The sequence below is a fragment of the Pyxicephalus adspersus genome, chromosome 8 (assembly GCF_032062135.1).
Source record: "Pyxicephalus adspersus chromosome 8, UCB_Pads_2.0, whole genome shotgun sequence".
NCBI lineage: Eukaryota > Metazoa > Chordata > Amphibia > Anura > Pyxicephalidae > Pyxicephalus > Pyxicephalus adspersus.
In genome coordinates this window covers 68,391,380-68,417,682 of record NC_092865.1, presented here as the reverse complement: position 1 = coordinate 68,417,682, position 26,303 = coordinate 68,391,380, and the positions used below count along the sequence as shown (strand labels likewise).

The 26,303-nt window shown below is 40.6% G+C and overlaps 2 protein-coding genes and 4 non-coding genes across 6 annotated transcripts in view; 5 read left to right on the top strand and 1 right to left on the bottom strand.

The window, feature by feature from the left end:
• PBRM1 (polybromo 1) overlaps positions 1-8,953 on the bottom strand; it is a 56,010-nt gene extending 47,057 nt beyond the window's left edge. Inside the window, exons 1-4 of the mRNA XM_072421237.1 lie at positions 8,802-8,953; positions 3,028-3,183; positions 1,952-2,049; positions 740-887 (exon numbers count right to left, since the gene is read on the bottom strand). Coding sequence (XP_072277338.1) covers positions 740-887; positions 1,952-2,049; positions 3,028-3,168 — 387 coding nt within the window. The 5' untranslated portion in view covers positions 3,169-3,183; positions 8,802-8,953. The remainder of the gene's footprint in view (positions 1-739; positions 888-1,951; positions 2,050-3,027; positions 3,184-8,801) is intronic.
• GNL3 (G protein nucleolar 3) lies at positions 8,704-25,840 on the top strand. The gene is made up of 16 exons (XM_072421236.1): positions 8,704-9,014; positions 11,905-11,959; positions 12,830-12,998; positions 15,442-15,585; positions 15,713-15,864; positions 17,654-17,731; positions 18,464-18,596; positions 18,962-19,065; positions 19,867-20,023; positions 21,031-21,118; positions 21,308-21,482; positions 23,321-23,463; positions 23,568-23,698; positions 24,418-24,602; positions 24,793-24,838; positions 25,511-25,840. The coding sequence occupies exons 1-16, from the start codon at positions 8,704-8,706 to the stop codon at positions 25,603-25,605; spliced, it is 2,166 nt and encodes a 721-aa protein (XP_072277337.1). The 3' UTR covers positions 25,606-25,840.
• On the top strand, positions 18,793-18,870 carry LOC140337544 (small nucleolar RNA SNORD19). The gene has a single exon (XR_011922085.1). It is a non-coding gene; the product is annotated as a small nucleolar RNA SNORD19 (small nucleolar RNA).
• On the top strand, positions 20,056-20,129 carry LOC140337542 (small nucleolar RNA SNORD19). The gene has a single exon (XR_011922083.1). It is a non-coding gene; the product is annotated as a small nucleolar RNA SNORD19 (small nucleolar RNA).
• Positions 21,164-21,239, top strand: LOC140337545 (small nucleolar RNA SNORD69). The gene has a single exon (XR_011922086.1). It is a non-coding gene; the product is annotated as a small nucleolar RNA SNORD69 (small nucleolar RNA).
• LOC140337543 (small nucleolar RNA SNORD19) lies at positions 22,042-22,116 on the top strand. The gene has a single exon (XR_011922084.1). It is a non-coding gene; the product is annotated as a small nucleolar RNA SNORD19 (small nucleolar RNA).
• Positions 25,841-26,303: the final 463 nt, after the last annotated feature.

The following is a 26,303-nucleotide window of genomic DNA, read 5'->3' as shown; positions in this document are numbered from 1 at the left end:
TCACCGGGAACTCCCCCGGTGACTCATGCAGAAGCAGGAAGAAGGAAGAAGACGGAGATTGCAGGGCTGGACAGCGCAGGACGCCGGCAGATCAGGTAAGTGCTCTATTTACTATTCCTTCCACTGGTTTACATATCCTGAGTGTGACTCGGGGTTACCACTTTTAGCAACTTTTTTCTACCCCGAGTCACACTCGGGGTTACCTCTAGGGAGGTTAAAAAACCAGCACTGCAGACTTGACAACAGCAGCAGTGAGAGGTTCAGTTCATTCCCTATGGGGCTGCTGTTACTACATGTAGCATCTCATACAAAGCAGCAGTTCACTGACATTTGGGGGAAGTAACTGCACCGCTACCCCACTGCCAATATGAACATATACTAAAAAATTAAAACAGGCATTTTTCTGTACAAAGTAAAATTAGTTTGAGGTCCACAAACAGGTAAACACACAACAACAACAAACCACTGACACTGGTAAATATATTGCATGGAAGGATGTAAGCCATTAAACTCACTTAATATTAAAGCAAACCTATACACAAATGTTACCCATGTTAAAATGTGTGCATAGGAAGAAAGATTTTACCTTTTACACCTATCATTTCCAGCAACAACGATAACAGTTATATTTTACCACCACCACTTTCCATTTGTACCAAGAGGCAGATTGTAATGGCAATTGTAGTTTTACAAAAAAAATCTGGCCATCTTTGCCTCTACATGGGAAGTTCAAGCTCACCTTGTAATATGTTTTGGCATTCTGGAAGAGCAGCTGAAAATCTGCAGTCAACAGGCTGACATCATCATACTCCTCCATCTTTAGTTTCTGTTGAATTTTCATCAAGTCAATTGGCTGTGAAACAATTTCGTAGTAATCTGGCTGATTTCTAAAGAACAACAGATAGCAAATTTAAAACACAGCCATACAAAGAATGTGCAATAAACAAATATGCACAAACATTTAACTAGGTTAAACAGTTAAATAGCTAGCTTAACAGTTAACTAGTTTATACTGTTCCACTTTGCTGCACATTACATTACTACTTGAGCTCCAAGTCTGCTAAAACAGTGTCTGAAATCTGATAAACAGTAGAAAATCTTTTTATGAGTACCTAAATTAAAAGCACAAAAATATGCCAAAAAAAAGTTGTCAGCCACAAATAAATGTATAATCTGAAATGACACGAGCAGCATGCTGGCTCAGAGGTTAGCACTCTGGTCTTTGCAGTGCTAGGTCCCAGGTTTAAATTTAGGCAAGGACTCTATCTGCATGGAGTTTGCAGGATCTCCCGGTGTTTGTGTGGATTTCCTCCGGGTACTCCAGTTTCCTCCCACATCCCTAAAACATGCAGTTAGGTTAATTGGCTTCCCCTCAAAATTGACCTTGAGACATATGACTCTGGTAGGGGCATTAGATTGTGAGCTCCTTTGAGGGACTGCTAGTCACAAGACTATGAAGTTTGTACAGTGCTGCATAATATAAATACTGTGTATTAATAATAAATACCCTGTACTTTTGCTCTGACAGTCAAAAATACAAACAAATAATAGTAAAAATACAAATATGTAAAAGATAAATCAATAGTATTTCCCACTATATAGGCACAAATACAAATGCATACAAATTAAAAGTAAAATGAATCTACATTATTTGATACTCCATAGCAAGACAAACATATAGGCAAATACTCACTAACTCTACAATTTAGTTATGCTTTTACAGGGAAGGGCGGAAGAGACATTTAAGTTTGAAAAACCGAGAACTTTGGGAGGAAAAAGCCTTTACAGGTTTTTATATGAAAAAAAATATGAAGGTTTGTTTTGTGCACAGTAGATAATTTAAAAACACAAACAAATACAAATACTGTAACAGCAACACATTCTCAAAAATAAAGACATAACAAAGGCAAATGACAAACACTAGTTAAAAAAAATACAATATAAATCTTACCGGCGTTTTGGTGCCCTAATAAAGAGTTCACACAGAATCCTCCCTTGATCATCTTTGTAGTCTCGAATTGTGTTGTAGAGCTCATGGCAAACTGCAATCTATAAGAGAGGGAACCAAACAGGAGCAGTCAATAACATAAGATAACCACTTGTTACATTGTATGAAAAGCACGCTGTATATTATGCATAGGGATGAGCAATCTCAATCTCACTTGGGGATACTTGTCCCCATTTAACCTCTAGTGCCGGGGATCGCACACAGGATTTCCAGGACTGCAAGAATGATTGCAGCTCTGAAAATCCACTGTGATCCCGGGGGCACAAGAGGTTAATTAACCTCCAATGCCCGGGGACCTTCTTAATGAATGCGGCCGTGGCCACGTTTATTGAGAACAGTGTGCGATCCCCCGGCACTAGAGGTTAATTAACCTCTAGTGCCCCGGGGAATCGCAAACAGGTTGATTCCGAGGGAATCCTCCTGTTATAATTTTCTTGATCTTACGATGGTTTCACGAATTCGATTTGCCAAAATTCTGAGGAACCATCGGAAGTTTGAGGAAATTTCACGAGACTGCCAGAGGCATTCTCGCTCATCCATAATTATGCACTTGCATAGCCTTGCCAATGCTTTTTTTTACACAGAGAGATCATTGGTGCAGTGTAGCAGACCTAAACACAAAATTTTTACTTGACAAAAATGGTAGATTTATTAATTGTTTATTTCTTTTTTAAGTGCAACACCCTTTTTAAAGGAAAAAAAAAAAAAAGTGCAGCATCTTTTATTGGTACAGCAAGGCCTCCCGGGATACCTACATCACGCTTCCCAGGAGGTTCCTGGCTGCTCCTTGTGCACATGCCCTGATCTCAGATATACCCAGAAGGAGCCCCTTCATCAATGGCAGAAAAAAATTTCCAATCTCATGCATGCGCAGTGAGATCAGCAATCTTTTGTCCCAATCCAGAAGAAGAACCCGGAAGAAGAGAGAAGAAAATGTCGGCGCCAGGACCCAAACAACGGATATGCAGGAATAAAGGTAAGTGTGTTTTTTGGGGGGTTTAGCTCCACTTTAAACTTACTGGATCAACGGTTGACACATTAGCAAGTCTCCTTCTTTTTCTGCCAGAGTTTGGGGTGCTTGTGGTATGCGGTGAATCATCAAAGTCTCCACCACTGACACTGCTGGATGGAGAGGTGGTTCTCCGCCTCTTGGAGCTCATAAGCTCTACGTTGTCCTGCAATAAATTGAGACAAACGCATTTACTATACTATACCTAAAAACACATCACAACACATCACAAATCTCATGCTATTAATACATTCAACAATATATGCACTTGTACCGTTAGATTTTGGAACCAATTCATCATATAAAAAGCCTACTACTGCTTTATAGGCAAATTGCAATAATTTTCATAATGATTTTCTGTTCTAGCATCATATATTGTGATATTCCATACACTGTACTATAGAAATGTAACACAGAAAGAACTGTTTTCCAATCGATGCCTTTAGTGCTTTCAGAAGACCGACACCATTTTTGTCTGGGCACCACTGATAGCCAGCTAGCACTTCCTTCTCTGATGTTGCATGTAAATCTTCAGGCCTGCGCTTTGGTCTTCTACACTCTGGGCTGTTTTTATGACAAAGATGGGCTCCCTGCTAACTTTTATATGATTAAATGCTACTACGTTTTATTGTCACTGAGGAATCTCTGGGGAACTGGACTGCACATCATGCACATGCTGAAATGTAGAAACATTAGCACATGTTTTACATCAGCCCATTCATTCTGAACACTACCTAATGAAAAAACAACTGCACCCAATTTATTAAACTTTTGTGTACCAATGTGTGCTCTGCAAGAGTAAATTCAAGGTTCCTTCATTCTGACCTAAAACTGCTGCCCAGGTGCGGTCCCCTACAGCGTACTTGCTAATAACTTAATGGGTCAGAAAAGCTTTTTTCTGCAGGGTGGCATAGAACAAGCCCCGCTCATCTGTTGCTCCTCCATGGAATTGGAGTGCTTTGCATGCACTTTGTTGGAGGGGCGATTAGATCAGAATAGCTATACCTATGCAGCCAAGATCATTTAATGAAATACTTAGGCCTTCAGACATGTGGCTGACACTGAAGGGAGCACTGAGCAACACTTCGTCCAAGAACGGTAGTTACAGATTACCTTGTATTACTTCTGTTCATTCATCCCAGACACTTTCAATAAAGGATCACATGAAAGGGGAACTAAGCACCAGTGTTGGGATGCTGGCATAATGTGCAAGTATGAACAAGATATTGCACAGAAATATAGAATAATTCTAATGGCAAACGACTGCACGATGCATGAAAGAACGCCGAACATACAGCATCATTCTGCTCTATGGAGAGGGGAGAACAATGGAGCGGCACCCCACTGTGCTCTCCCCTTCACTTACATTATGATCATCCAGGACGGTCGTTCTGACGATGAGCCCTGTACACACGCCAGATTCTCACCTGATATTAGCCCTGAGCCGATTATCCGACGAGAACCATCTGACCTGTGTACGTAGGCTAAAGCTAGGTACACACTTCCAATAATTATCATTAGAAAACGAACGATTACGACTGATCAACGGTTATGCACGATTATATTTAAATGATCGTATTGAGCACATTTCTGTACATGCTGTAACAATACGAATATTCAAATATAATCCACCAATAGTGTACACACGCTAGATACAATCGTTTGAACGATGCAGGAAGTGACATGTAAAGGAGAAAGTGTACCGCAGAAACATGCGCGATCACTGAACGACCGTAAACACAATAGATAGCGAACGATCGTCGGCCAATCAGATCCGCCGTGGTGGTCGTTCATTTCCAACAACATTCCTCGTTCGTCGGTGTCGTTGGTCACCTTTTTTGTGAACGATTTTTAGCCGATCGGTTGTTCGTTTCCAACGATAACTATTGGAAGTGTGTACGCAGCTTAAGTCTCTTTCCAGGCACTGAATCTTTAGCCGATGTTTTGGCCAGAACACAATGGTGCCAGTTAACTAGCATTTTCAGAAGAAGAGACCAGCAATCGGAGCCACCATATCTTCCCACGATGTGTTTACTTGAAAGCAAAATGAGAAGCCGCAGATAAGGGTTGAGGTTAACATTAAGGATTTGTGATGTAAGGGTTAAGAACACACAGGGATGGTGAAAATAACACCAGAGAGATATAATGCATTGCGTGTCATGCCAAGGTTAAATAACACACAGAATAATACTAAACATGTGACAATAAGTTGCGCATTTCCATTTTCATAGAAGTTACAAGCCTTTAATTAAGACTTGGAGGCCATTATTTATTTTCCTAATAACATGGGCTAGGCAAATAATTTCTGCTAGGTTTTTTATAGCTTCTTCTGTTCACGAAGATATCCTCACTTTTTATGTTGTGCCTAACCGTTCCCCTCTCAATACAAAACCAAAGAGGAGAAACTGCTGATGTAAACAAGTATTGCTAAGGGTATGTTGAAGTGTCGCCATAAGAAATGCTCGGTAAAACTGCACCTGTAAACAAAAAAAATACCTCATCTTCTTTTTTTTTGTGTTCTGGATTGAAAAAAAAAAAAATTTTCTTCAATGGCAGCACTCCACTGGCGGAGGATTGGTAATCACACCGCCGGTCTGAACATAGTCTAAGCCTGACCAAGTTAAATGACCCCAAATAACAAAATACTTGCCCTGTGACCACCTGAAACAATGCCAAGGCAATATATCTAGCATCACCAAAGTCTTGGCACAGAAGTATTAGTTCACCCATTGTTGGAAGCACCAGAAATAATATTGTACATACAAAATGCAGTGTGCAACATTCAATCTGGGGTTACAAGACGCCAATGCCAAACAAACTGAGAAATGCCCACTGTGCCAGCCACTGCTGGGTACATGGTTGCCATTACAGCGGGGAAACATATGAAGATGAGGTTATCAAGGAAAAAGCTAACAAACAAAATTGAAGATGAACCTATAGATGTAATACAGGGTTCTCCCCAGCCCCTTTTAGCTGGGTGCACCACCCGGCACTTTTCAGCAACCACCCGGCTGTTTTTGGGTGGTTACTGAAGCGTTGGGTCACAATTCATGGGCTTCCATCCGCCTACAATTTCTTCCCACCCGGCTTAAAAAAATTTCTGGGTTAAGCACTGTAATAGAAATAAGATGACAATATTCATAATATTTGTACTGGAGACATAACATACTTTATGTTTATTATCCAGTGATAAATATTTTCCTAAAGTAGAATTCTGACTCTAAAGCTGCATACACACATGCAATAATTGTTGGAAAGGACCTTTCACGATCCTCTCCAACGACTGCACGATGCATGAACGAGCTCTGTACATACAGCATCGTTCTGTTCTATGGAGAGGGGAAGGGGAGAACGACAGAGTGCCACCCCGCTATGCGCTCTCCCCCTTCACTTTCATTATGATCGTTCGTCGTCCATTGTCTGTGGATCCGCCAGGATGGTCGTCTGAACGATGGGCGCTGTACACACGCCAGATTCTCGTCTGATATCGGCCGAGAAGCATTGCAAGTGTGTACGTAGCTTAAGGCCACATACCAGTGAACGTCCAGTGATCTCCCCAGCCCCTTTTAGCTGGGTGCACCACCCGGCACTTTTCAGTAACCACCCGGCTGTTTTCGGGGGGTAACTGAAGAGTTGGGTCACAATACAGGGGCTACCTCCCGCCTATAATTTCTTCCCGCCCAGCTTTAAAAAATGCCTGGGTTGAGCACTGACAACTGGTCAACGATTTTTTTTAAAGGATCTAATAGAGCACAATTCTGTATTCTGTTCAAATATAATCCACCAATAGTGTACACACACTAGATCTGAAGGTTTGAATGATGCAGGAAGTGACGTGTACAGGAGAAAGTGTTTTACAGAACAATCCACGATCACTGAATGACCGCTCACACACAAGATAGTAAACGATCGTCGCCCAATCAGATCTGCCGGGACGGTCATTTGTTTCCAGAGACATTCCTGTTCTTTGTTAACATTATCAGACGATCGGTTGTTAGTCTCCATTGATAATTATTGTACGTGTGTACGCAGCCTAAGAGTGGAGAGGTCTCCGGCCACATCCAAACACTATGAGCCCGATTTATTAAATCTCTCAAGACTAGAGAAGAGACACTTTCATCAGTGACGCTGGGTGATCCAGCAAACATGGAATGGTTTTTTAAAAGTCATTTGCTATTTGTTAGCAGATGTTTTCTATTTTGGACCAGATGCATTCCAGGTTTGCTGGATCACCCCGCTTCACTGATGAAAGTGTCTCCTCTCCAGCCTTGGAGGGCTTTAATAAATCAGGCCCTATAGATCTCAACATTTTAAATACGGAGGAACTCTTGAAATAACTTTCAGGTCTTCAGGGCCCCCTTCTATAATTACTATAAAGACAGATCACAGTATATTAGTGGGTCAGTATGTCAGTGGGACGAATTCCTCTTACATTGCTTGGCCAGTGGGAAGAATGTCACCCTTACAGATAGCCAAAAAGATCATTGGTGTCACTTAAGGCAGAGCGAACATTTTTTACGTTACATAAAGGGTAGACAACACTTCTATTAAAAATAAATAAATACATTTTTACCTAAAAGAGCAACACCCTTTTGTTTTGTTTGAAACAGGTGCAGTACCGCCCCCTTCTGTCTTGGTTGCAGCAGAGCCTCCCGGGATATCTACGTCACACATCCCGAGAAGTTCCGGCTGCTCTTTCTGCGCATGTGCTGCTCACACGCATGCGCAGTGCAAGATCAGGTGACGCAGGAAGAAGAATGCGGAAGAGAGAAGATGTCGGCGCCTGGCGCTTCCTCTGCACCGGGCTGAAGACGGAGAAACCTCCCGACAGACCTGCGGGATTAAAGTGTACCTAATCTCCGAAATTTCACTTTACATAAAAGGGTGGACAACTCTTATGTAAGGCAAACATTCTGCTTGTTTAGGTTTTTTTAGGTGCGACACCCTTTTTTTTTTTTAATTTAGTGGAAGCACAAAGCATCCCGGGAGGCCCTTGGGTGCTCCTTCTGCGATGGCCGAGCATCTCGATATGTGCAGAAGGAGCCTTTCGGTGAAAAGAGAAAAATTTGCTGATCTCACGCATGCGCAGTGAGATCGGCAAAGTTTTTTATCGAACCCACGTCACCCGATCTCGCGCCTGGGTCCGGTGACTTGGAAGAAGAAGAGATGGCAGCGCCCGCAGACGGATACCAGGACGACGCGGGACCCAATGCAACATACTTCCAGATGGATCGGACTGCACTGCCGGATTGAAGGCAAGTGGGGGGTTTTTTTTGTTTTAAGAACTTTTCAGTTTAGTTCCTCTTAAAAGGCGTGTTTTTTTTTCTATTTTGGGTTTAGTTTCGCTTTAAAATGCAAAGCACCCTCTGAAGGAACCGTGGTTGGCAATCCCTCATTTAGATAATTCATGATGGAAGGAGCTCTGTACACGCAGCATTGTTCCATGCTGAGAGGCGTCCCGCTGCGTACCCCCCGTAGGGCCAGCGATGGTCCCGGCAGGACAGAGAGATGTTTGTTATGGAATATCTGGGGATCCCAGGGAGATGTTACAGCTGTAAGGGGAAGGATGGAGGATTAGCCAGGTGAGATGGATAGTGGTGTGTGGGGGAGGGGATAAGCCTGGCATCACCATGGCAGCGGGCACACAGTGCCCAGGCTCTCTATACCCAGCACAGGCTGGTGGCGGATGAATGAGAGTAATACGGGCCACAACACAAAGGCTCGGCAATGCCGCCACCGGCTTCCACCCTCCACACGAAGCTCCCACAGACTTCTCTCACTTACCGAGCGTCGCCGCCATGCGGACACCCGCTGCCGCTGCCAAGCCGGAGTCGCCAGGGCTGCACAAAGCACCAGCCGGTATCTGGACACGGAGAAGACTTATTATGAGATGTTGGCAACGAACAGGCCGCAAGAAACACTCGGACCAACCAGCAGAGGGCAGCAAAAAGAGGCGGAGCTACAAGCGCGGCCACCAACAAGTGGGCGGGACCACAGGTACCCGAGGCGGTATTGCCTGGAGGGGCGTGGTTACAGCCATTGCATCTAAGGGAATGTCCACAGGGAGGCGGCCATGTTTGTTCAGGGCAAATGGAGGAATGTACAAAGCCCGGAATATAGATGTAGATATTAGATCGAAGAAGGTTGTGGTTGTAGTAAAGCACTCCAAGTGCATGGAAGGAGCAGTGTGCTAAGATGCAGAGAGTCTGATCTCATACAATGTATGTACACACTGTACATTGTGCCATTCAAAGTGCTTTTCATGTTTTTTTCTTAAATGTTTTCTAATCTTATTAATAATATTATTAATAATAAACAGGATTTATATAGCGCCAACCTATTACACAGCGCTGTACATTAAATAGGGGTTGCAAATGACAAACTAATACAGACAGTGACACAGGATATGGAGAGGACCCTGCCCCAAAGAGCTTACAATCTTCCGAGTGCAACCAAGCCTACGTACACGTCAGATGGTTCTCGTCTGACAATCAGGTCAGGGCTGATATTGGATGGTAATCTGGCGTGTGTACAGCGATTGTCTTCCGAACGCCGTACGATCGTTCATAATGAAAGCCAAGGGCAGAGAGCACAGCGGTGTGCCACTCCATCGTTCTCCCCCTCCCCTCTCCATAGAGAAGAACGGGGCTGTAAGTACAGAACTTGTTCATGCGCCATTGATCTTGAAAGATCCTTTACAACGACAATTATTGCAAATGTATACCCCGCCTTAGACTATGTTCAGACTGGCGGTGAGGTTGCGGTGTGATTACCAGTCCTCATGCCAGTGGACTGCTGCCATGGAAGAGACGCTGCAAGTATCTTCTATTTGTGGCAGCCCCATAGAGAATGAATGGGGGTGGCAGTGAAGGATAAAAAACACTTATTGCTGCCTTCTGTCAAATCTGCAGATATTGGTTCCAAGCAACCAGCACTGCTGAGTGGGCAGTCAGTTGGCTGGCAAAGTGCCAGCAGCGGGGAGCTCAGAGGTTGGGTACACACGTGCAATAATTGTCGTTGGAAAGGATCTTTCACAATCCTTTCCATCGACAAACTACTGCAGGATGCATGAATGAGCTCTGTACATACAGCACCATTCTGCTCTATGGAGAGTGGAGAACGTCAGAGCAGCACCCCACTGCTCTATCTTCCCTTTACTTTTATTACGATCATTCCTCATGCTTCATCCGTGGATCCACCAGGAAGGTTGTTCAGATGACAGACCAGGAGCGCTGTACACACGCAAGGCTCTCATCCGATATCAGCTCTGAGCCGATTAGACGAGAACCATCCGAGGTGTGTATACAGCCACAAAGTACGTTGTGTGATCCAACGTGCTTTTTATGTTCTTAGAGGTTTGCTTATCTTACGAGTGTAACCAAGGCTACATATACACGTCAGATGTTTCTCAACCAACAATCGGCTCAGGGATAATATCAGATGAGGATATGGCATGTGTGCTGTACACCGTCCAAACGACTGTCCTGGCAGATCCACTGACGTTGAACGATCGTTCATAATGGAAGTGAAATGGAGAGAGCACAGCGCAGTGCTGATCCGTCGTTCTCCCCTCTCCATGGAGCAGAACGATGCTGTATGTACACAAGGTTCTAATATTATATGTTTTCTTGATTGTGATGCAAATTGGGGGATATAAACTCATAAAGGGGTTCTGTAGTCCTCAGAGTTAGCTGAGAAAAATGTAGCCACTAACACAGTGTTTCTCGACCACGGTTCCTCCAGAGGTTTCTCGAGCAATTTGTGCCTCTCAGGTCAGTTTTAGTGACACCCATTGTCTTTTTGGCTATCTGTAAGGGTGACATTCTTCCCACTGGCCAGCAATATAAGAGGAATTCTTCCCACTGACCACCACACTAAAATACTGTGAGCTGTGGATATAGTAATAATAGAGGGGGTTCCTGAAGACCTTAAAGTTATTTCAAGGGTTCCCCCATGTTAAAATAGTTAAGAAACCTTTATGTTCAGCACAGGAAGTTATCAATTTACCTTTCTAAAGAAGAATCAAAAGTTGTTTTATTGTTGTGCAACAGATAATAACATTAATATAATAACATATGTGGACAACACGGTGTGTTGGCAGCCTATCCATACCAGGATAAAACAGAACTCTTCACCCCCCCAAATTCCAAATCTCCCCGAGATTCTTAACTGTTAACAACGTTATTTGGCCCTCAGGCACGTTGTCTTGGTGTCACCTTCAATTCTGCCCTCTCCTTTACCCCCATATTCAGAACATTTCCAGGTCCTGTCCCTTTCACTTGCGCAACATCTCCAAAATCGGACCCTACCTGTCCCCTGAGACCACCAAACTCCTTGTACATCTTCTTCTGTCTCTTAAACCCTCCTATCATGTGTTATGTCCCCCACCTCCTAGATTGTAAGCTCTTCAGGGCAGGGTCCTCTCCTCCTCCTGTGTCACTGTCATTTGAAACCTCTATTTATTGTACAGTGCTGCGTAATATGTTGGTGCTATAAAAATCCTGTTTATTATTATTAATAATAATAATAATAATACTGGTAATAATAAAATGTTAAAATAATAATGAAAGGTTTACCTTGGGTCAACCTCGAGGCCCACACATTGCCTGAAATATGTTCTGGGGGCCATTGATTCTAGTTCTGCTTTGAAGATCATTTGTTCAGGTATGACTTACGTTGCGGTTCTTGCACGTTCATTCATCACAGTCCATGTGATCAGGAGTGCTACAACAAATGTATCTTGTGCATAAATATTCTAGTAAAGTGTAACTAAAGTTAAAAACAAATGTGTTTAGCTTTATTTTATGTTTTAAAGTTACGTCCTTCCTCTTGCTGTTTAAAAATATGTATTAGATTATTCTCCATAAATATAATATATGCTTTGCAGGTATTTGGACTTCGTAGCTGCTCTACTGCCCTCTAGTGTTCAGCTAGAAATTGGTGTAAACCACCAGCAGCCTCTATACCAGCCTTTCTCAACCTTTTATTCATGAGGGGGGACCCTTAAAATGGTTATATAAACTTTGGTCTCAGAAAACCCCTGCCAATATTAATGATATGCCCAGTTCATGGTACTTAAAGTGGACCTAAAGTACAAATTTTACCTTACATAAAGACAACCCTTTTATTTAAAGTAAAAATTGCCTTTTTCAGGGGAGGGGATTTAAAACCCCTCTTTTGTTTTTTAAATAGGGGTAAAGCGGCGATTAAGATGGAATGGGAGCACATATCCTCCCAGGATACATACATCATGGATCATAGAAGGCTTCTATCCCAGAAGGAGCTGTTTCTTTAACGGGTAAAAAAAACAAATTCTGATCTCATGCATGCGCCTCAATGGTGCTGGGCCTTCCCATGATCCGGTCCCACATCATCCTGGAATTCCTCTTCGTCCCGGTCCAAAGGAAGTGCTGGGTGCCGCCATCTTCTGTCTTCGCTTCCATTTTCTTATTGTCTTCTATGTCACACAATCTTGAACTGCACTTGTGTAGGATCAGGTGATGTACCTGCAATGAAGAGGAAAATAGAAGAGCCGATCTCACTGCACATGTGTGAGATCGGCATCTCTTTCCCTTTGGTGGAAAGAGCTTACAATCTAGGAGCTGCAGCGCTGCACATTAAATAGGGATATATAGATATATTTATTCATGTAATAGTGTGTGTAGTGAATGTGCACCATGTAGAGCAGGTTGCTATGTGGCTGTTTTCTCCTCAGTTTCCCATTGCTGATCTCTCTCTCTCTCTCTCCTTCTCTCTCTTCTCTCTCCTTCTCTCTTCTCACCCACCCCCTCTATCCCCTCCATCTTCTATAGCTGGAGATTACCAGACCGGAAGCTTCTTCTTGGTTTTGGCTCCACCCACATAACTATACGCTATTCCGGACGCGAGCACGTAGTGACGGATGTGACGTGTATCGGGAGCGAGCACGGCCTGTTCACACGTGCTTCTGCTGGGATCAGACCGGAGACATGAAGCGCCCAAGTAAGTTCGGATCCCTTACAGAAAATGCAGGGAATGTGAGAACTTTATGTAGGGTAAAAGTAATAGGATGACTTAGTACACCACAGGCGGTTACAAGTGCTACAAAAAATGTGCACAAATGATTAGTCTGTACATAGGGGTTTAAAGTGGGCCCTGTCACGTGATGTGTCGGCTGCCATCAGTGAGCATGCTGGGTGACCTGTATATAACACTGACTCTAGTATAAAGGGATGAGCAAGCTAAGCAGATCTAGATGGTAAGCTCTTCAGGGCAGGGTCCTCTCCTCCCCCTGTGTCACTGATTGTATTGGTCTGTCGTTTACAACCCCTGTACAGCGCTGCGTCATATGTTGGTGTTATATAAATACTGTTTATATAATAATTGCTGCGTTCTAGTTTCATGTCTGTGACAGCCAGGCGATCAGTATTTTCGGTATACAGAAATAAAAGCGCCTTGTGTCAGCGGTAATAAACTCCTTTTAAAATGATGTGTATGCTTGGCATATTTTAATATTATTACACATTATGGCCCTGTGTAGCCCCCTCCCCAATGATGCAACCGTCCTCTGTCACCCATTTACAGTCTTCAGATGCCTTGAGCAGCCAGACAGGGTCATGTGACGTGTAGAGGCATCGCTTTAAGCCGGGGGTGTCAAATTCAGGCCCAATCTGGCCCGTCCTGTATTTATATTTGGCCTGCAAGGAAATACCAAATGTCTACTAGAGCTGGCCCACCGGTAGACTGTGAATGCACCGCTAATACTACAAATCCCAGAATGCTCTGCTGGCACGTCAATCAGGACCCACAAACACCTCCTTCTCTGTTCACATTCATTCCTTTCTCAACCTTTCTCAATTGTAGATATTTGTTCAATAAATATCAAGGTTGGCCCGCGACTTTGTCTAAATTTTACATTTTGGCCCACTGTGTATTTGAGTTTGACACCCCTGCTTTATGCCATTGCTGTACACTGTTGGTCTAAGAAATAAAGGTTCAGACAAGCAACAGAAACATTAACAAGAGATTTATATAATCTATCCTAAAAAATGACATCTGCCTGTCAGCAATAACAAAATAACTTTAATTTTGGTTTAAAACTAAGCTAGAGAGAGCCCCTAAAAGTACACGGCATGAAATCGCTAACCATTGCTACTGCTTTGTATGCAACAGCCTTCAGGGAAATTAATGATCAGCTCGGGACTTCCCTGGTACATCCAGTTGCTCTCTGTTTAGCTTCATCAGCAAAAATGTTTGGTTCTGTTGAAAGTAAAGCAGATGATTAGGCTGAGTGTGTACGTAGCTTAAGGAGGAACTAAACTCAAAAACAGCCAAAACACAAAAAATCCGCTTACCTTCAATCCCACACGCCAGTCCGATCCATCCGGAGGTCTCTTACCTCGGGTCCCACTTCCCGGCGCCACCGTCTTCTCTTCTTCTGGGTTCAATTTCCTACATCACCCAACTAAGGTGCAAGATCGGGTGACGTAAATTGGGTAAAAAACTTCTGGGATGAAAACTTCTGCACATGCCGGGAGCACCAAAGAGCCTCTTGGGATGCCTGACGTAGGTATCCCAGGAGGCTTTGCGTTCCCATGCTTTAAGGTTACTGTTCAGATTTGAATAGCTGGTCCAAATCTTAACAGTAATCTTAAAGCGAACCCAAACTCAAAATTTTGCTTTTAGATAAAAGTTAGAAAGGTAGACAAAAAAAAATTTATGAAAAAAAAGAGGTTTCAGCACCACCCCTAAATGTCTTAGATTTATTGGGAACGCAGAGCCTCCTGAGATACCTAAGTCACGCATCCCGGGAGGCACTGGCTGCTCCTTTTGTGCATGCCTTGATCTGGGCATGCCCAGAAGAAGCCATTTCATTAATGGGAAAAAAAAAAAGTATCAATGACCTGAAGTAGGCATGTAGGAGAAAACTTTACAGACTTACCTAGGTGCCTTTTCAATCTATTGAAGGATTGGTGCAAAGTAAACTGTTGATAGTTGGTTTCCTCCTATCATTTTTAATAGTTGAAATTGCCTGAAAGCTTCAGTTTTCTAGAATATTATTTTCTTTAAAAGCTGAATATTCAGGCAGTTGTGTTAGAAAATCAGAGATGTTTGGTTTCAAATATCACAGCAAATTTCTGAGTAGCAGTTTTGATAATAGAGGTGTTACCGACATACCCACAACACTGTCTGGACGAGTTCAGTGTACTGTGCATTGTACATCCACACAGCGTGTCCTCTTCTGTCTTTCGGGCTCCATCTTTTCGTTATGCTCCACAATTGGTGTGGACTGTACCTAAACTCACATTTTTTCTTTACATAGGGGTTAGACAGCCCTTCTGAATAAAGTAAAAATGTTTTGTTGTGTTGCAACACCATGTTTTTTTTGTTACTTTTAAAAAAAAACAAAAAACGGTGCAGTCCCTTTAGGTCTTAATTGCTGCAGTGCGAAATCGGGTGACTGAGCAAGAAGACCGAATATGGTGGCGCCCGAAATTAGCTTTGGGCCGGGACGAAGAGGAATCCAAGGTCGACGTGGGACAAGATCGTGGGAAGGACCAGCACCATAAAGGGGTCTACAGGATTAAAGGTAAGTGTAATTTTTTTTTTTCCCCAGTTCAGTTTACCAATCAGGTCACAGGAACAGAACCAGGTCGTTAAGCTCTTTATTCTTCCTGTCCTGTATGTTAATAGGAATAAAACAATTACTTGATGAGTACTTGTTACTAACCTGGCTTATACATTCTTCAAGAGAGAAGAGTTGAAAGCAGCCCGGAAACTTGAAAGACAGAAGGAAGTAGAAAAGAAAAGAAAACTAGAAAAAGAAGGCAAAAAGGAAAAAACTGAAGCAAAACCGAAGGAAAAAAAGGTAAAATTTAATTACATCCTCTTTACAAACTCATGCTAAAATATGCAGGTTTACAGCTTGGCAAATAATGTTAGGTACCCTGCATCTTATAATAAAAGCTAAGCCAGGATCCTGATTTCCTTTTATCAGTAAATGTATGGCATCTTGGTCCTAAATGAATTGTCAGATTGCCTTGTAACACTTGTGTTTATCGGACAACCCCCAGTCAGAAGTATTATTTTACTGCTTACAAATCATTGCTGCTTCCTGGGGATCTGGTGGAGGGATGTCAGTTTTTTATTTTTGTGTAGGAGGTGGCTACACAGACGTGGATGATTTTTATCCTTTCTACTTTTACTTACAAATAGAGTAGGGGAAGAGTTGGAACCTCCCCTTAGAAGTCAGCTTTTAATGGCAAAAATGTAAAATATGTATGTTTTGTTCTCGTAGTAGAGTCAAAATTCAGCCCCAAAACAAAATAGTTGTATTCGCTTATAACATTAAAGTATGAGAAATCGGACTTTAGGGACAACAGCACCCGTGGATTAGGGCTTAAAGCAGACCTAATTGCAAAATTTTAACTTTACATAAAAAAGTAGACAGTTATTTTATTTAAAGTAAAACTTTTTTTTGATAAGTGCAAAAAAAGGGTGTAGCACTTCCCCTTTCTGGCATGTAGCAAAGCCTCCCGGGATACCTACCTCACGCATCCCGGGCTCTTGGCTGCTCTTGCACATGCCCTGATGTCTGGCATGCACAGGAGTCCTTTCTTTAGTGGAAGATCCCAGAACACATGCATGAGATAGGCAATTTTTTCCCCATCTATGTCACCCGATCTCGTGCCTGCACAAGGCGAGATGGGGTGATGTAGGAAGAGAGAAGATGATGACAGTGCCGGTGCTTCCTCTGTGCTGGGCCAAAGACTGATAACCCGACGATGCCGGATCCAAATGAAGAAACCTCCCGGCAGATCTGTGGAATTATTGGGGTGTTTTTTTTATTATTTTGAGTTTAGTTGAGCTTTGTAAATAAAACTGTTTGATTAGCAGAATAAATTGGCAAGCTTGTTCAGAGTTCTCATCCCAATACTTGGTTGTAGTATGCTTTTTTGGTATGGCTGGCTACTACTGAGCTTATTAATTCTTTGAATTATGGTCATAAGAATATTTTATACATGTGTAGTTTTAATAGCTGTCTTTTAGGAGATTTACCTTCACCCTTTGTTCCAGTGACCTTCTCTAGAATTTAGATTTCCTTTTTTTGTCTTGGTGACTAAATTCTACCAATAGCGGTCTTTCCTTTGCAAAAAAAAAAAAAAAAAACCCAGTAAAACTGAGGTTGTAACCATTCCTATATTCATTCTAAAGGTAAAAACTTTGGATTTACACTTTCAGAGGACATTTATTATATACACACTACTTGAAGCTCTCTTTTAAGTGGCACATGTTATAGAGAAACATGGAGGCGGTGATATCTTCTTCACTTATTTTTATTGCCTACATATAATGCTGATGCGTTGGCCTCAGTGCTTTATAAACATCACACAGGGCACCAATAGAAGCATTGCTATTTCTCTCCTGGTACGTGTACTTTGAACCTCTCTAATCACATTTGGCCCTTTTTTCTATGCAACATTAATTATAAAGGTTCTATAGGTTAAAGGCTATTTTGATCAAGGGATTTAGATGTTTTAATCATTTAATCATGGATGTGTGATCTTGTTCTGCACCTTTTTCACCAATCTTTTAAATACCAAGTTTTGCAACTGACTTTAATGTGTGTGTTTTTTTTTTTTTTTTTTTTCCTTAAGGAACCCCAAAAGGATACAAAACCAAAAAAGCCAGTGGTTAAAGATCCTGTTAAATTGTTTTGCATGGAAGTCAATAAGGTACGTTCCGACAGTGGAAAATTCACAATGTGTGACCAACGGCCAGATTTACCAGAGCTCTCCCAAGACTGGACAAGATAAACATGGAAGAACTTGGCTGATCCAGCAAATCTGGAATGGATCCGATCCAGGATTGAAAAAGTTTGCTAAATAGCAAATTATTTTTAAGCTATGCATTCTAGGTTTCCTGCTTCTCCCATGATTTTATCTTCTCCAGTCTCGGAAAGCCTTATTAAATCAAAACCAAAGTGTGGAGCTTAAATATGTCCAAAAGTAAATATAGTGCTGGAATTTTATAGTAAATTTGGTACATTTGTAACGTTTTGGATTCAGTTTCCTATGTTTTATATGTTTAGGATATCAGTACATGTTGGTCAGTTAGTAAGATGCAGCTTTGAGCAGACGTTCACAAAACTACCATGTTCCCTGTAGTAACCTAATTTCTAGTCGGATGAGCCTAATACTAATTTTCAGGGTTTCTTCAAGTTGCTTGAGAAATGTGAAATGCACATGAACATATGTAATGTACATACATTTCTTCCAAACTACTGCCTTTGTAAAGAATAGGCAAAACTGTATAAATATAAGGACTTTTAAACTAAAATAAATGATCTCCCTATGCTTAGATAACTGAGACATTTAGAACACATGCATTAATATGTGGCCATGTACGAACATTAGATGTAGTTTGTATCTAAATGTAGTATGTTTCATATCTTTATTTCAATGCAGGTGATTGAAGCAGCTGATGTCGTCCTGGAAATTTTGGATGCTAGAGATCCTATGGGTAGCCGGTGTCTGCAAGCAGAACAGATGGTTCTTCAATCTCCCAACAAGAAACTGCTGCTTGTCCTGAACAAAGCTGGTAATTTCATTTGGGAAATTTGCCTTTTAGGAAGTATCAATTGTTGGACTGATTTTTAAAACTGTAGGCAAGAATTGATCTCAAGTTGAATCACCAGTAGCAAGGTTGCAGATTGGTTTCTGTGGTGGGAAGGGGGGGAGTGTTCTTGTTTGTGGTTATAATGAATTAGATCCATAATTTTCTCACTATTAGAAACAAGAAATGAGGAGAATTTACTAAGCAGTCTGAGCTAACAGTGAAGACTCTCAGATCCAACTCTGATCTTGTGTTCTAAAAGCTAAGAATGCAACTTTCTTGGTAATCTAAAATGTTATGCATTTTGTTCTCATAAAATTATAGTAGTTATAGTCGTTGTTTTTCTCTAGATCTTGTCCCCAAAGACAATATTGAAAAGTGGGTGAACTTTCTGAAGAAGGAGATTCCAACCCTCGTCTTCAAATGTTCTACGCAAGTGCGAGAAAAAAATCTAGTAAGTAATTTTATTGAATTTGTGTAATTGTAATTGTGTAACACAACAGGTTAACTGCTTGACACATGCACAGTGCTGTGTGTGATGAGTTATCTGATCTGATATCTGTGATGAGCACAAGATCCAACTCTGATTTCAGCACTTTATCTAAACCTATGTAATAATAAATCAATTAATCAACCAAAAAGAGGTTTATGGGACATCAGAGAGTTGATTATCTTGGACTGTTCCTCTAAACATTGAAGAATTACCCAATCTTGTTAGATACAGACGTTACTGACTTTTTCTTTCCAAGTCCTGGGAAAAATCTTAAGCTAACACTACAGTTATACCCCGAAAATTTGCGCTTCTAAATCTGCGGCTTTACGAATTTGCTTATTTTTTTCTTGGAACCTAACACTTAAAATTCTAGAGTAAACTGTATGCAAATCAGTTGATCCATAAAAGCAAAAAAAGGCAGAAGGTAAACAATTTTTTAAGTTGTTAAAAGAAAACGGATCATTACTGAAAGTATGGTAATTTTATTTCTAACGAGAGTTCAGCGTCTCAGAGAAGATGCGAGCGGCTACAAGATGGGCTCTAAAATTTGCGCATTTTCAAAATTTGCAGGGGTGTCAAGGATTGTAACCACCGCAAATTTCGGGGTATTACTATTCCTAATATAAATATTCCTAATATTTACCTTTTCAGCTCATGCTTTTACCAAAACTATTGATTGTCTAATAATTGTAGTTGTCACGGTGCATCTGTTGACTAAGTAACTGTAAGTTAATGTTTTTTTTTTTTTTTCTCCTATTAAAGCCAAGTAATCTTAATCCAAAGGGAAGGAATCCAAAGTCAAGGAATGACAATATTGATGTCTCTAAAGGGACTGTGTGCTATGGAGGAAATTCTTTGTTAGGCATCCTACATGACCTCTGTCCATCACCGACTGAATGCATTAAAGTTGGATTAATAGGTATGAAAGTTATGTGGTAAATGAATAAATATGAGAAATGAGGAGAACTGCAAAAAGTCTGATGTCTTTGATGACTGTCAGATCCAACTCTGATCTCATTTTTTTTTGCTATGCATTCGTAATCTCAAGTTCCTTTCTAACCTGGTGAACCTGCAGCCTGTAAAAATGCAACATACACATTTAATCTTGCACATATTATGTACAGGGAAGAGTCATGTGTGCAGGCTAGTAAAAAGTTAATGCCCAAGTAGGTTTTTTGTTTGTTTTTTTTACAGCATGAAACGGCTTTGTGTTTAATTAAAATGTTTTTACCTATATATGTGTATAGACGTTATAGGTGTAGCACAATCTTTTTCAGGGGTTTGTTCCCATTAGTGAACTGAGTGCACCTGGAAACACTGCGCATTACATGCGTTGTTGTGCTGCATTGCCATTTGCATCTCAAAACATTGCCTCTGGGCTCTGCAGCGTAATGGGTGCCATGCACAATTGTTTGTGCATTGTGGTGCATCGGGCATTTCATTATAACCCCTTTGAATGCTCCATTGTTTTTTAAATATTTATATTTATAACTCAGCATCCAAATCAATAGAAAAATACAGCATTTCCATATAAATAGAAAAAAACAATTCGACATATCACAACATACAAATTAAACACACACATCTGTAGGACAATGATTGGACACTGAAAACCTTTTTTATACTTAAACAATACAAGAAAATAAAAAGAACAAACAATCCCACATGGAACCTACATCGGACTGCAAAACCAAAACAGAAGGGATAGGGGGGGGATAGAGGATGGCATGAGATACTGATCTTGTTATATCTATCTGATCCAACATCACAGGTACATGCATTACCCTTTGTAACCAATGCTTCTTTGTTTTAATAAGCATCAAACAGAATAGTGTGAACAGGTCCTTCTGTTATTGAAGTCAATTTAAAGGCATTTTTTTCTAAAGGGAAAATAAACATTTTCATTGTGATGTTTTTTCTTTCTAGGTTTTTCCAATGTCGGAAAGAGCAGCCTAATTAACAGCCTGAAGCAGTTCAAAGTGTGTAATGTTGGTTCATTAAAAGGCACTACAAGGTAAGCATTTTGTACTAAGACTGTTTCATGCTTGTCCTTGTGTCTAATAAGGTATATGATGACAGACTGGAACTGACAATGCAATGGAGGGTCCATTCAATCCAACTCTGAACCTTAAGTTGCTTTCATATGTTGTATATTTACACTTGGTTAAGTTTGATGCTATAATCTTTAATATTCTTTCCTCAGGTTCTTCCAAGATGTAAATATCGACCAAAATATTAAAATAATTGACAGTCCTAGTTTTGTGGTTTCTCCTGATAATCCAGCTGCCACTCTAGCAATGAGAAATGTGTTTCGAAAGGAAGATGATGACCCTTTAGAGGCTGTCAGAGTGATTTTGAAACATTGCGACAAACAGCAGGTTTGTAACGTTTTACACATATTTTGTTTTCCCCTAAAACACCGACTTCACAGACTACACAGACGTAAAAACGCATTCCTACTGCATTTTCTATGCACTTTTATTAGCGTTTTAAAGCTTGCCTTTAAAATACTGGAATATGTCTATGCCGCGTTTTCCAGCGTTTGTTTCAAGTGCATATAAATGCGGGAAAATGCCCCCATTGAAATCAATAAAAGCAATTACCCACGGTTTTTGGCTTTTTCCAGCGTTAACCCCACATTTAATTTTTTAAATGTTGCAAGCAGCATTATAGGTAACACTCATAAACTGCCTCAAGGAAACGTCCTGGTGAAGATTAGCCTATTGGAATGCATGAGGATTTTAATGCATGGGCTTTTAAAGCCTCAGGTTAAACACTGGGTAAAACATCTGTGTAGACTAAGCCCAAGTCATCAACTACAATAATACGTCTGTAATTAAGGAAATAGGTGCTGTGCTAAGAAAATGCCAGTGACTTGACTGTGTCAATTTTACCCACTTCTGAGAAACTGATTTAGAACAGGCATGCTACATGTATGAGAAATGAGGAGAACTGCAAAAAGTCTGATGTCTTTTGATGACTGTCAGATCCAACTCTGATCTCATTTGTTTGGTGTGCTTGCATAATCTTAAGCTCCTTTCTGATGAAGTACAAAGTACCTGCAGTCTTAAGTGTGACATACGCATTTATCTTGCACTTAACTACATACAGAGAAGCATCACGTGTAGGATGTGTACACACTAGTAAATAGTTAATGCCCATGTAGAGTCTTTATACAGCATGAACCTGCAGTTCTTTATCTCTGTTGTTTCACCTCATTGCCTTGAGGAACTCCACTGCTCACATTCGGGGTTTTGAAATAATATGTACATAGGCTAAAACTATGGCACACTTACCACCCAAAATGCCACCCTCCAGCTCTCCTTCGTCACTCCCAAACATATTTTTCCCTAGAGGATTTAACATTTTTCTCTGACTGGGTTGGATTGGCACCTCCCGAAATTTTTTCACTGAAAATACCTAAAGCAGCAACTAAACTTCGCTATCTTCTGTCATCTGTCTTCTTGTCTTATTCCTACAACACCCGATCTTGCACTGTGAGGTTCGGGTGACATAGCTGCTGTGAGGGGGGACAAACAAGCCTGAGATCAGCATCTCTTTCCCATTGGTGGAAAAATGCCCCTTTTGCGCATGCCGGACATTAGGGCATGCGCAGAAGGAGCAGCCAGAGCCTCCCGGGATGCATGATGTAGGTATCCTGGGAGGCTCTGTGCTCCCATTAAGGCTTGATTGCTGCAGCACGGCTTTAAATAATTAAATAAATAAAAAACCCAACATTTTTACTTTATTTAGAAGGCTTGTCTTACCCCTTCTATTTAAAGTAAAAATGCTGCGTTTCGGTACACTTTACTTTGGGTGTGGAATTTTGGCAAATCTCTACAGTGAGCTGCGTATGGGCAGATCATTGTATACAATCAGTAAAAAGTGCTGGAGTGGTCCTTTGGTTTAGATTTAAGCAAACTCCTATATCGTGAACAGTTTAGGAAAAAGCATGATTGATCATTAAATGCCGGAAACTACCGCTATACAAGTCAAGGTAGAAGCACAGCGAAACATTTCCAGCGTTGACAATTTTATGTGTGTACATGGTTTTACTCTGAGTGCTTCCTATTTACTTTAATTTAAGCTGCCCACCCAGCCCTTACAAAATACTAATTTTGTTTTGTTTGTTACTTTATATATTCCATATGTGTTGGATGCAGTCTCTTTTCACTATATATTTAAGTATTTTTCTTTTGTTCATCTTTTTTTCTAGACCATGATGCAATATAATATTTCAGACTACAGGAATTCTTTGGAGTTTTTAGACCTGCTTGCCCGCAAGAGAGGCCTGCTGATGAAGGGTGGAGTAACTGATATGCAAAAAGCAGCTAGGTTGTTCCTGGATGACTGGATGGGGTAAGAGGATCTTACAGTTTATTTATTAGCTGCAATATTTATTAGCTGCATTTCTATTATGTGTTTTGAGATCTTGTCAAAAATAATAATTTTCTCTTCTACAGAGCCAGACTTAGTTTTCATACTCAGCCGCCTGCATCCTCCAGCTGCCACATCAGCAATGAGCAGACAGCTGCAATGCAAAAAGCATTTAATGTAAATGCTCTGGATGAGCACAATAGGATCACTATTAAAGGTAGGCTTTATTCAACAGTTATTAAAATTGGGTAAGCATGACTCCGTGTAGTAGATATCCACGTTCCCCTGTTAGTTTTGCTGTCCATCAAATGTTTTCACTGATTAGTGTGCCGTTTGTTACCTTGTGGGTTGTCTGGCAGCGAGCCTTTTACCATACGAGTTTGAACATATGTTCCTGCAAGACTCTGACTTCTAATTACACACCATGCTATTACATAATTTAAGGTGTGTACATTTCCTTTAACTACAGAGATTAATACAATTATCACACTAGCTATCCTGTCGCTTGCCAAACCTGGCCCATTAGGTGATACCCCATTGGTGCCCACTCGCAAGAGAGGAATTCTGATTTTTATTTTTAGCCAGAGGAGAAGCAATGCCACGAGTACGTGAATGATTTTCTATGGGCATCGCGTTATGGATAGGTTTCTGCCAGCAGAAGGATTGCTAACGTTACATTTAGGGCTAAATTTATTTAAAACAAATGTTTGGTAAAACCAGAGACCTCTCTTTAGTACATACACTACTACAGGTAAAAAAACAGGACATGCTGTACTGCATGGCATTATATAAACAAAAAATTTATTGTAGTTTTAATGAAAAATCCTTATTCACTGCTTTTACATACACTGTATAATTTAAAATTGCACAAAATTAAATCTGTTTTATGGTGGTGGTAATGTAAGTTTGTATAATGGCCAATTTATTGCCCCGCAGCCCTGAAATGTCCAAATCCTGCCAGCAGTATTGCATTCCGCCTCTCCCATTTGACCAACGGTATATTGCATGTTGCTGAAGTAGAGGAGCAAAACCCAGAGCCGCAAGAGCAAGATAATGATGATGAAGAGGAATATGAAGACATTGAGGAGGAGGAAGAGATGGAGGAAGATAACGATGAAGAGGTAAAATACTTGAATAGATGTAATTCCATATAGCATGTACAGATTTTAATCATTCATATGTGTATATATGGTAGTAATTAGGATCTAATAACCACATTATGTAATCAGGATGTAAATATTCCTGAGAAGAAAAAACTAGTACACTTGTATATTTTTGGCTCACGATTTCTTATTCTCATTTGCTTTGCAGAAAGAGCCAAAAAAGGTTTCCGTCAAACCCGAAGCTAAACCAACAGGTATGTGTTCTTATATCACGTGAAATAAGGCACATACATATTTTATCCTAAAGCCTAATTCTAGGCTCACATGAAAAATAATTTGAATGTTATACTGTATAAATGTATTTTATAAAGTAAGTCTTGTAAGTACCAGAATTTGTCTTATCACAGTCTTACGTACTGCAGAATTTATCCCCAAACAAGCGCTACAAGTCAATTTTGCTGCTGACAGAACCTTGCTTAGAGTGGCAGACAGACGGAATTTTATTGTGCAGCTTTTCTTTTCACTGTCCCTGCTCAGGCTGGAAAACAGGAACCATGTGTGATCTGTTTGCATGCAGTTCAGTTTTTAGTGTTAAAAAAGCTTATTTGCATTTCTCCCACTACCTATATAATGTTGCTAAAGCCCTTATTACATAGTAATACATTTTAATTGGGATTATTCATGAATATATCTTTTGTTTTACTTTGACTTGCACTCATTGAAATGTCCCCCTTCTGCCTGGGGATATTCATTGCGTGACTGGGGGAGTTCAGCCCAATTGCAAGATTATTTTTTTTTCATGAATTTAACTTTAATTTATAATGGAATCATTTGAATTATTTTTTGGTATCCACACTAGGTCAAGTTTTTTTCATTTTTGTGTTGTGAAATTAATTGAAATATTTACACTTTCTTTATTAAAACAGATTCAACTAAGGAAAATGTTGGCAAGTTGGTCTCTTTTGATAAAGTGGATGAAGATGCTGATGATGCATATGACTTCAATACCGATTTCTACTGAGAAGCCATCAGTACTTCTGTATCATGCTGGAGAAACGTTATTCTTTATTGTAAGGGTGTGAAGAGAAAAAAAAGCTTGTAAAGGAACCTTCTATTTAACTCTAGTGCAGGACCTGCTGGTGATGTAAATTGACTGGCTGATATCATATGTAGTGGATTCTATGAATCTCTAAATGACTGATGTATACAAAGCTTTGTGGAAGAAGTATTTCCATATAAAAAGACATTTTTACAAACTGCGTATGTTTATTTTTTAATGAAACCCATGTCTAATAAGTGCTCATTTTGTTTTGTATTTAATGTTTATGCATGCTAAATATTTTTTGCAATAGACCAGACATTTTCAACATAGGGGAACCCTTGAAAATAAAGTTCATTATTGTGGGGGTCAATTGGAAGAATGCATCTTACATTACTGGCCAGTGGGAAGACTCACACACAAATTGCTCATTGCTCGGGGATTCCCTGGCAACATATGGAGGAGAACCCTAGGGTTGATAAACACTGCTATAAACAGTTATGTTTTTAGCACCTTCCTACACGTTCCTTTTTCTACTTACGGAGATCTAAAGGGCCACAGCCCGATATTTTTTATCCCTGGTAAACAGAGTGTATAGAAGTCAGTAGGGCTGTACGGTGCAGTGCATGGGCAGGAAAGAAGTACTTGCTACCGTGTTTACCCGATTATAAGGCATCCCC

Bases quoted from the DNA above. Each gene is read 5' to 3' on its own strand.
- GNL3 (XM_072421236.1), top strand. From the start codon at position 8,704: ATGAATGAGAGTAATACGGGCCACAACACAAAGGCTCGGCAATGCCGC. The intron at 21,119-21,307 runs GTAAGCATTTTG...TTCTTTCCTCAG, and splicing joins TCATTAAAAGGCACTACAAG to GTTCTTCCAAGATGTAAATA. The intron at 23,699-24,417 runs GTAGGCTTTATT...ATTGCCCCGCAG, and splicing joins CAATAGGATCACTATTAAAG to CCCTGAAATGTCCAAATCCT.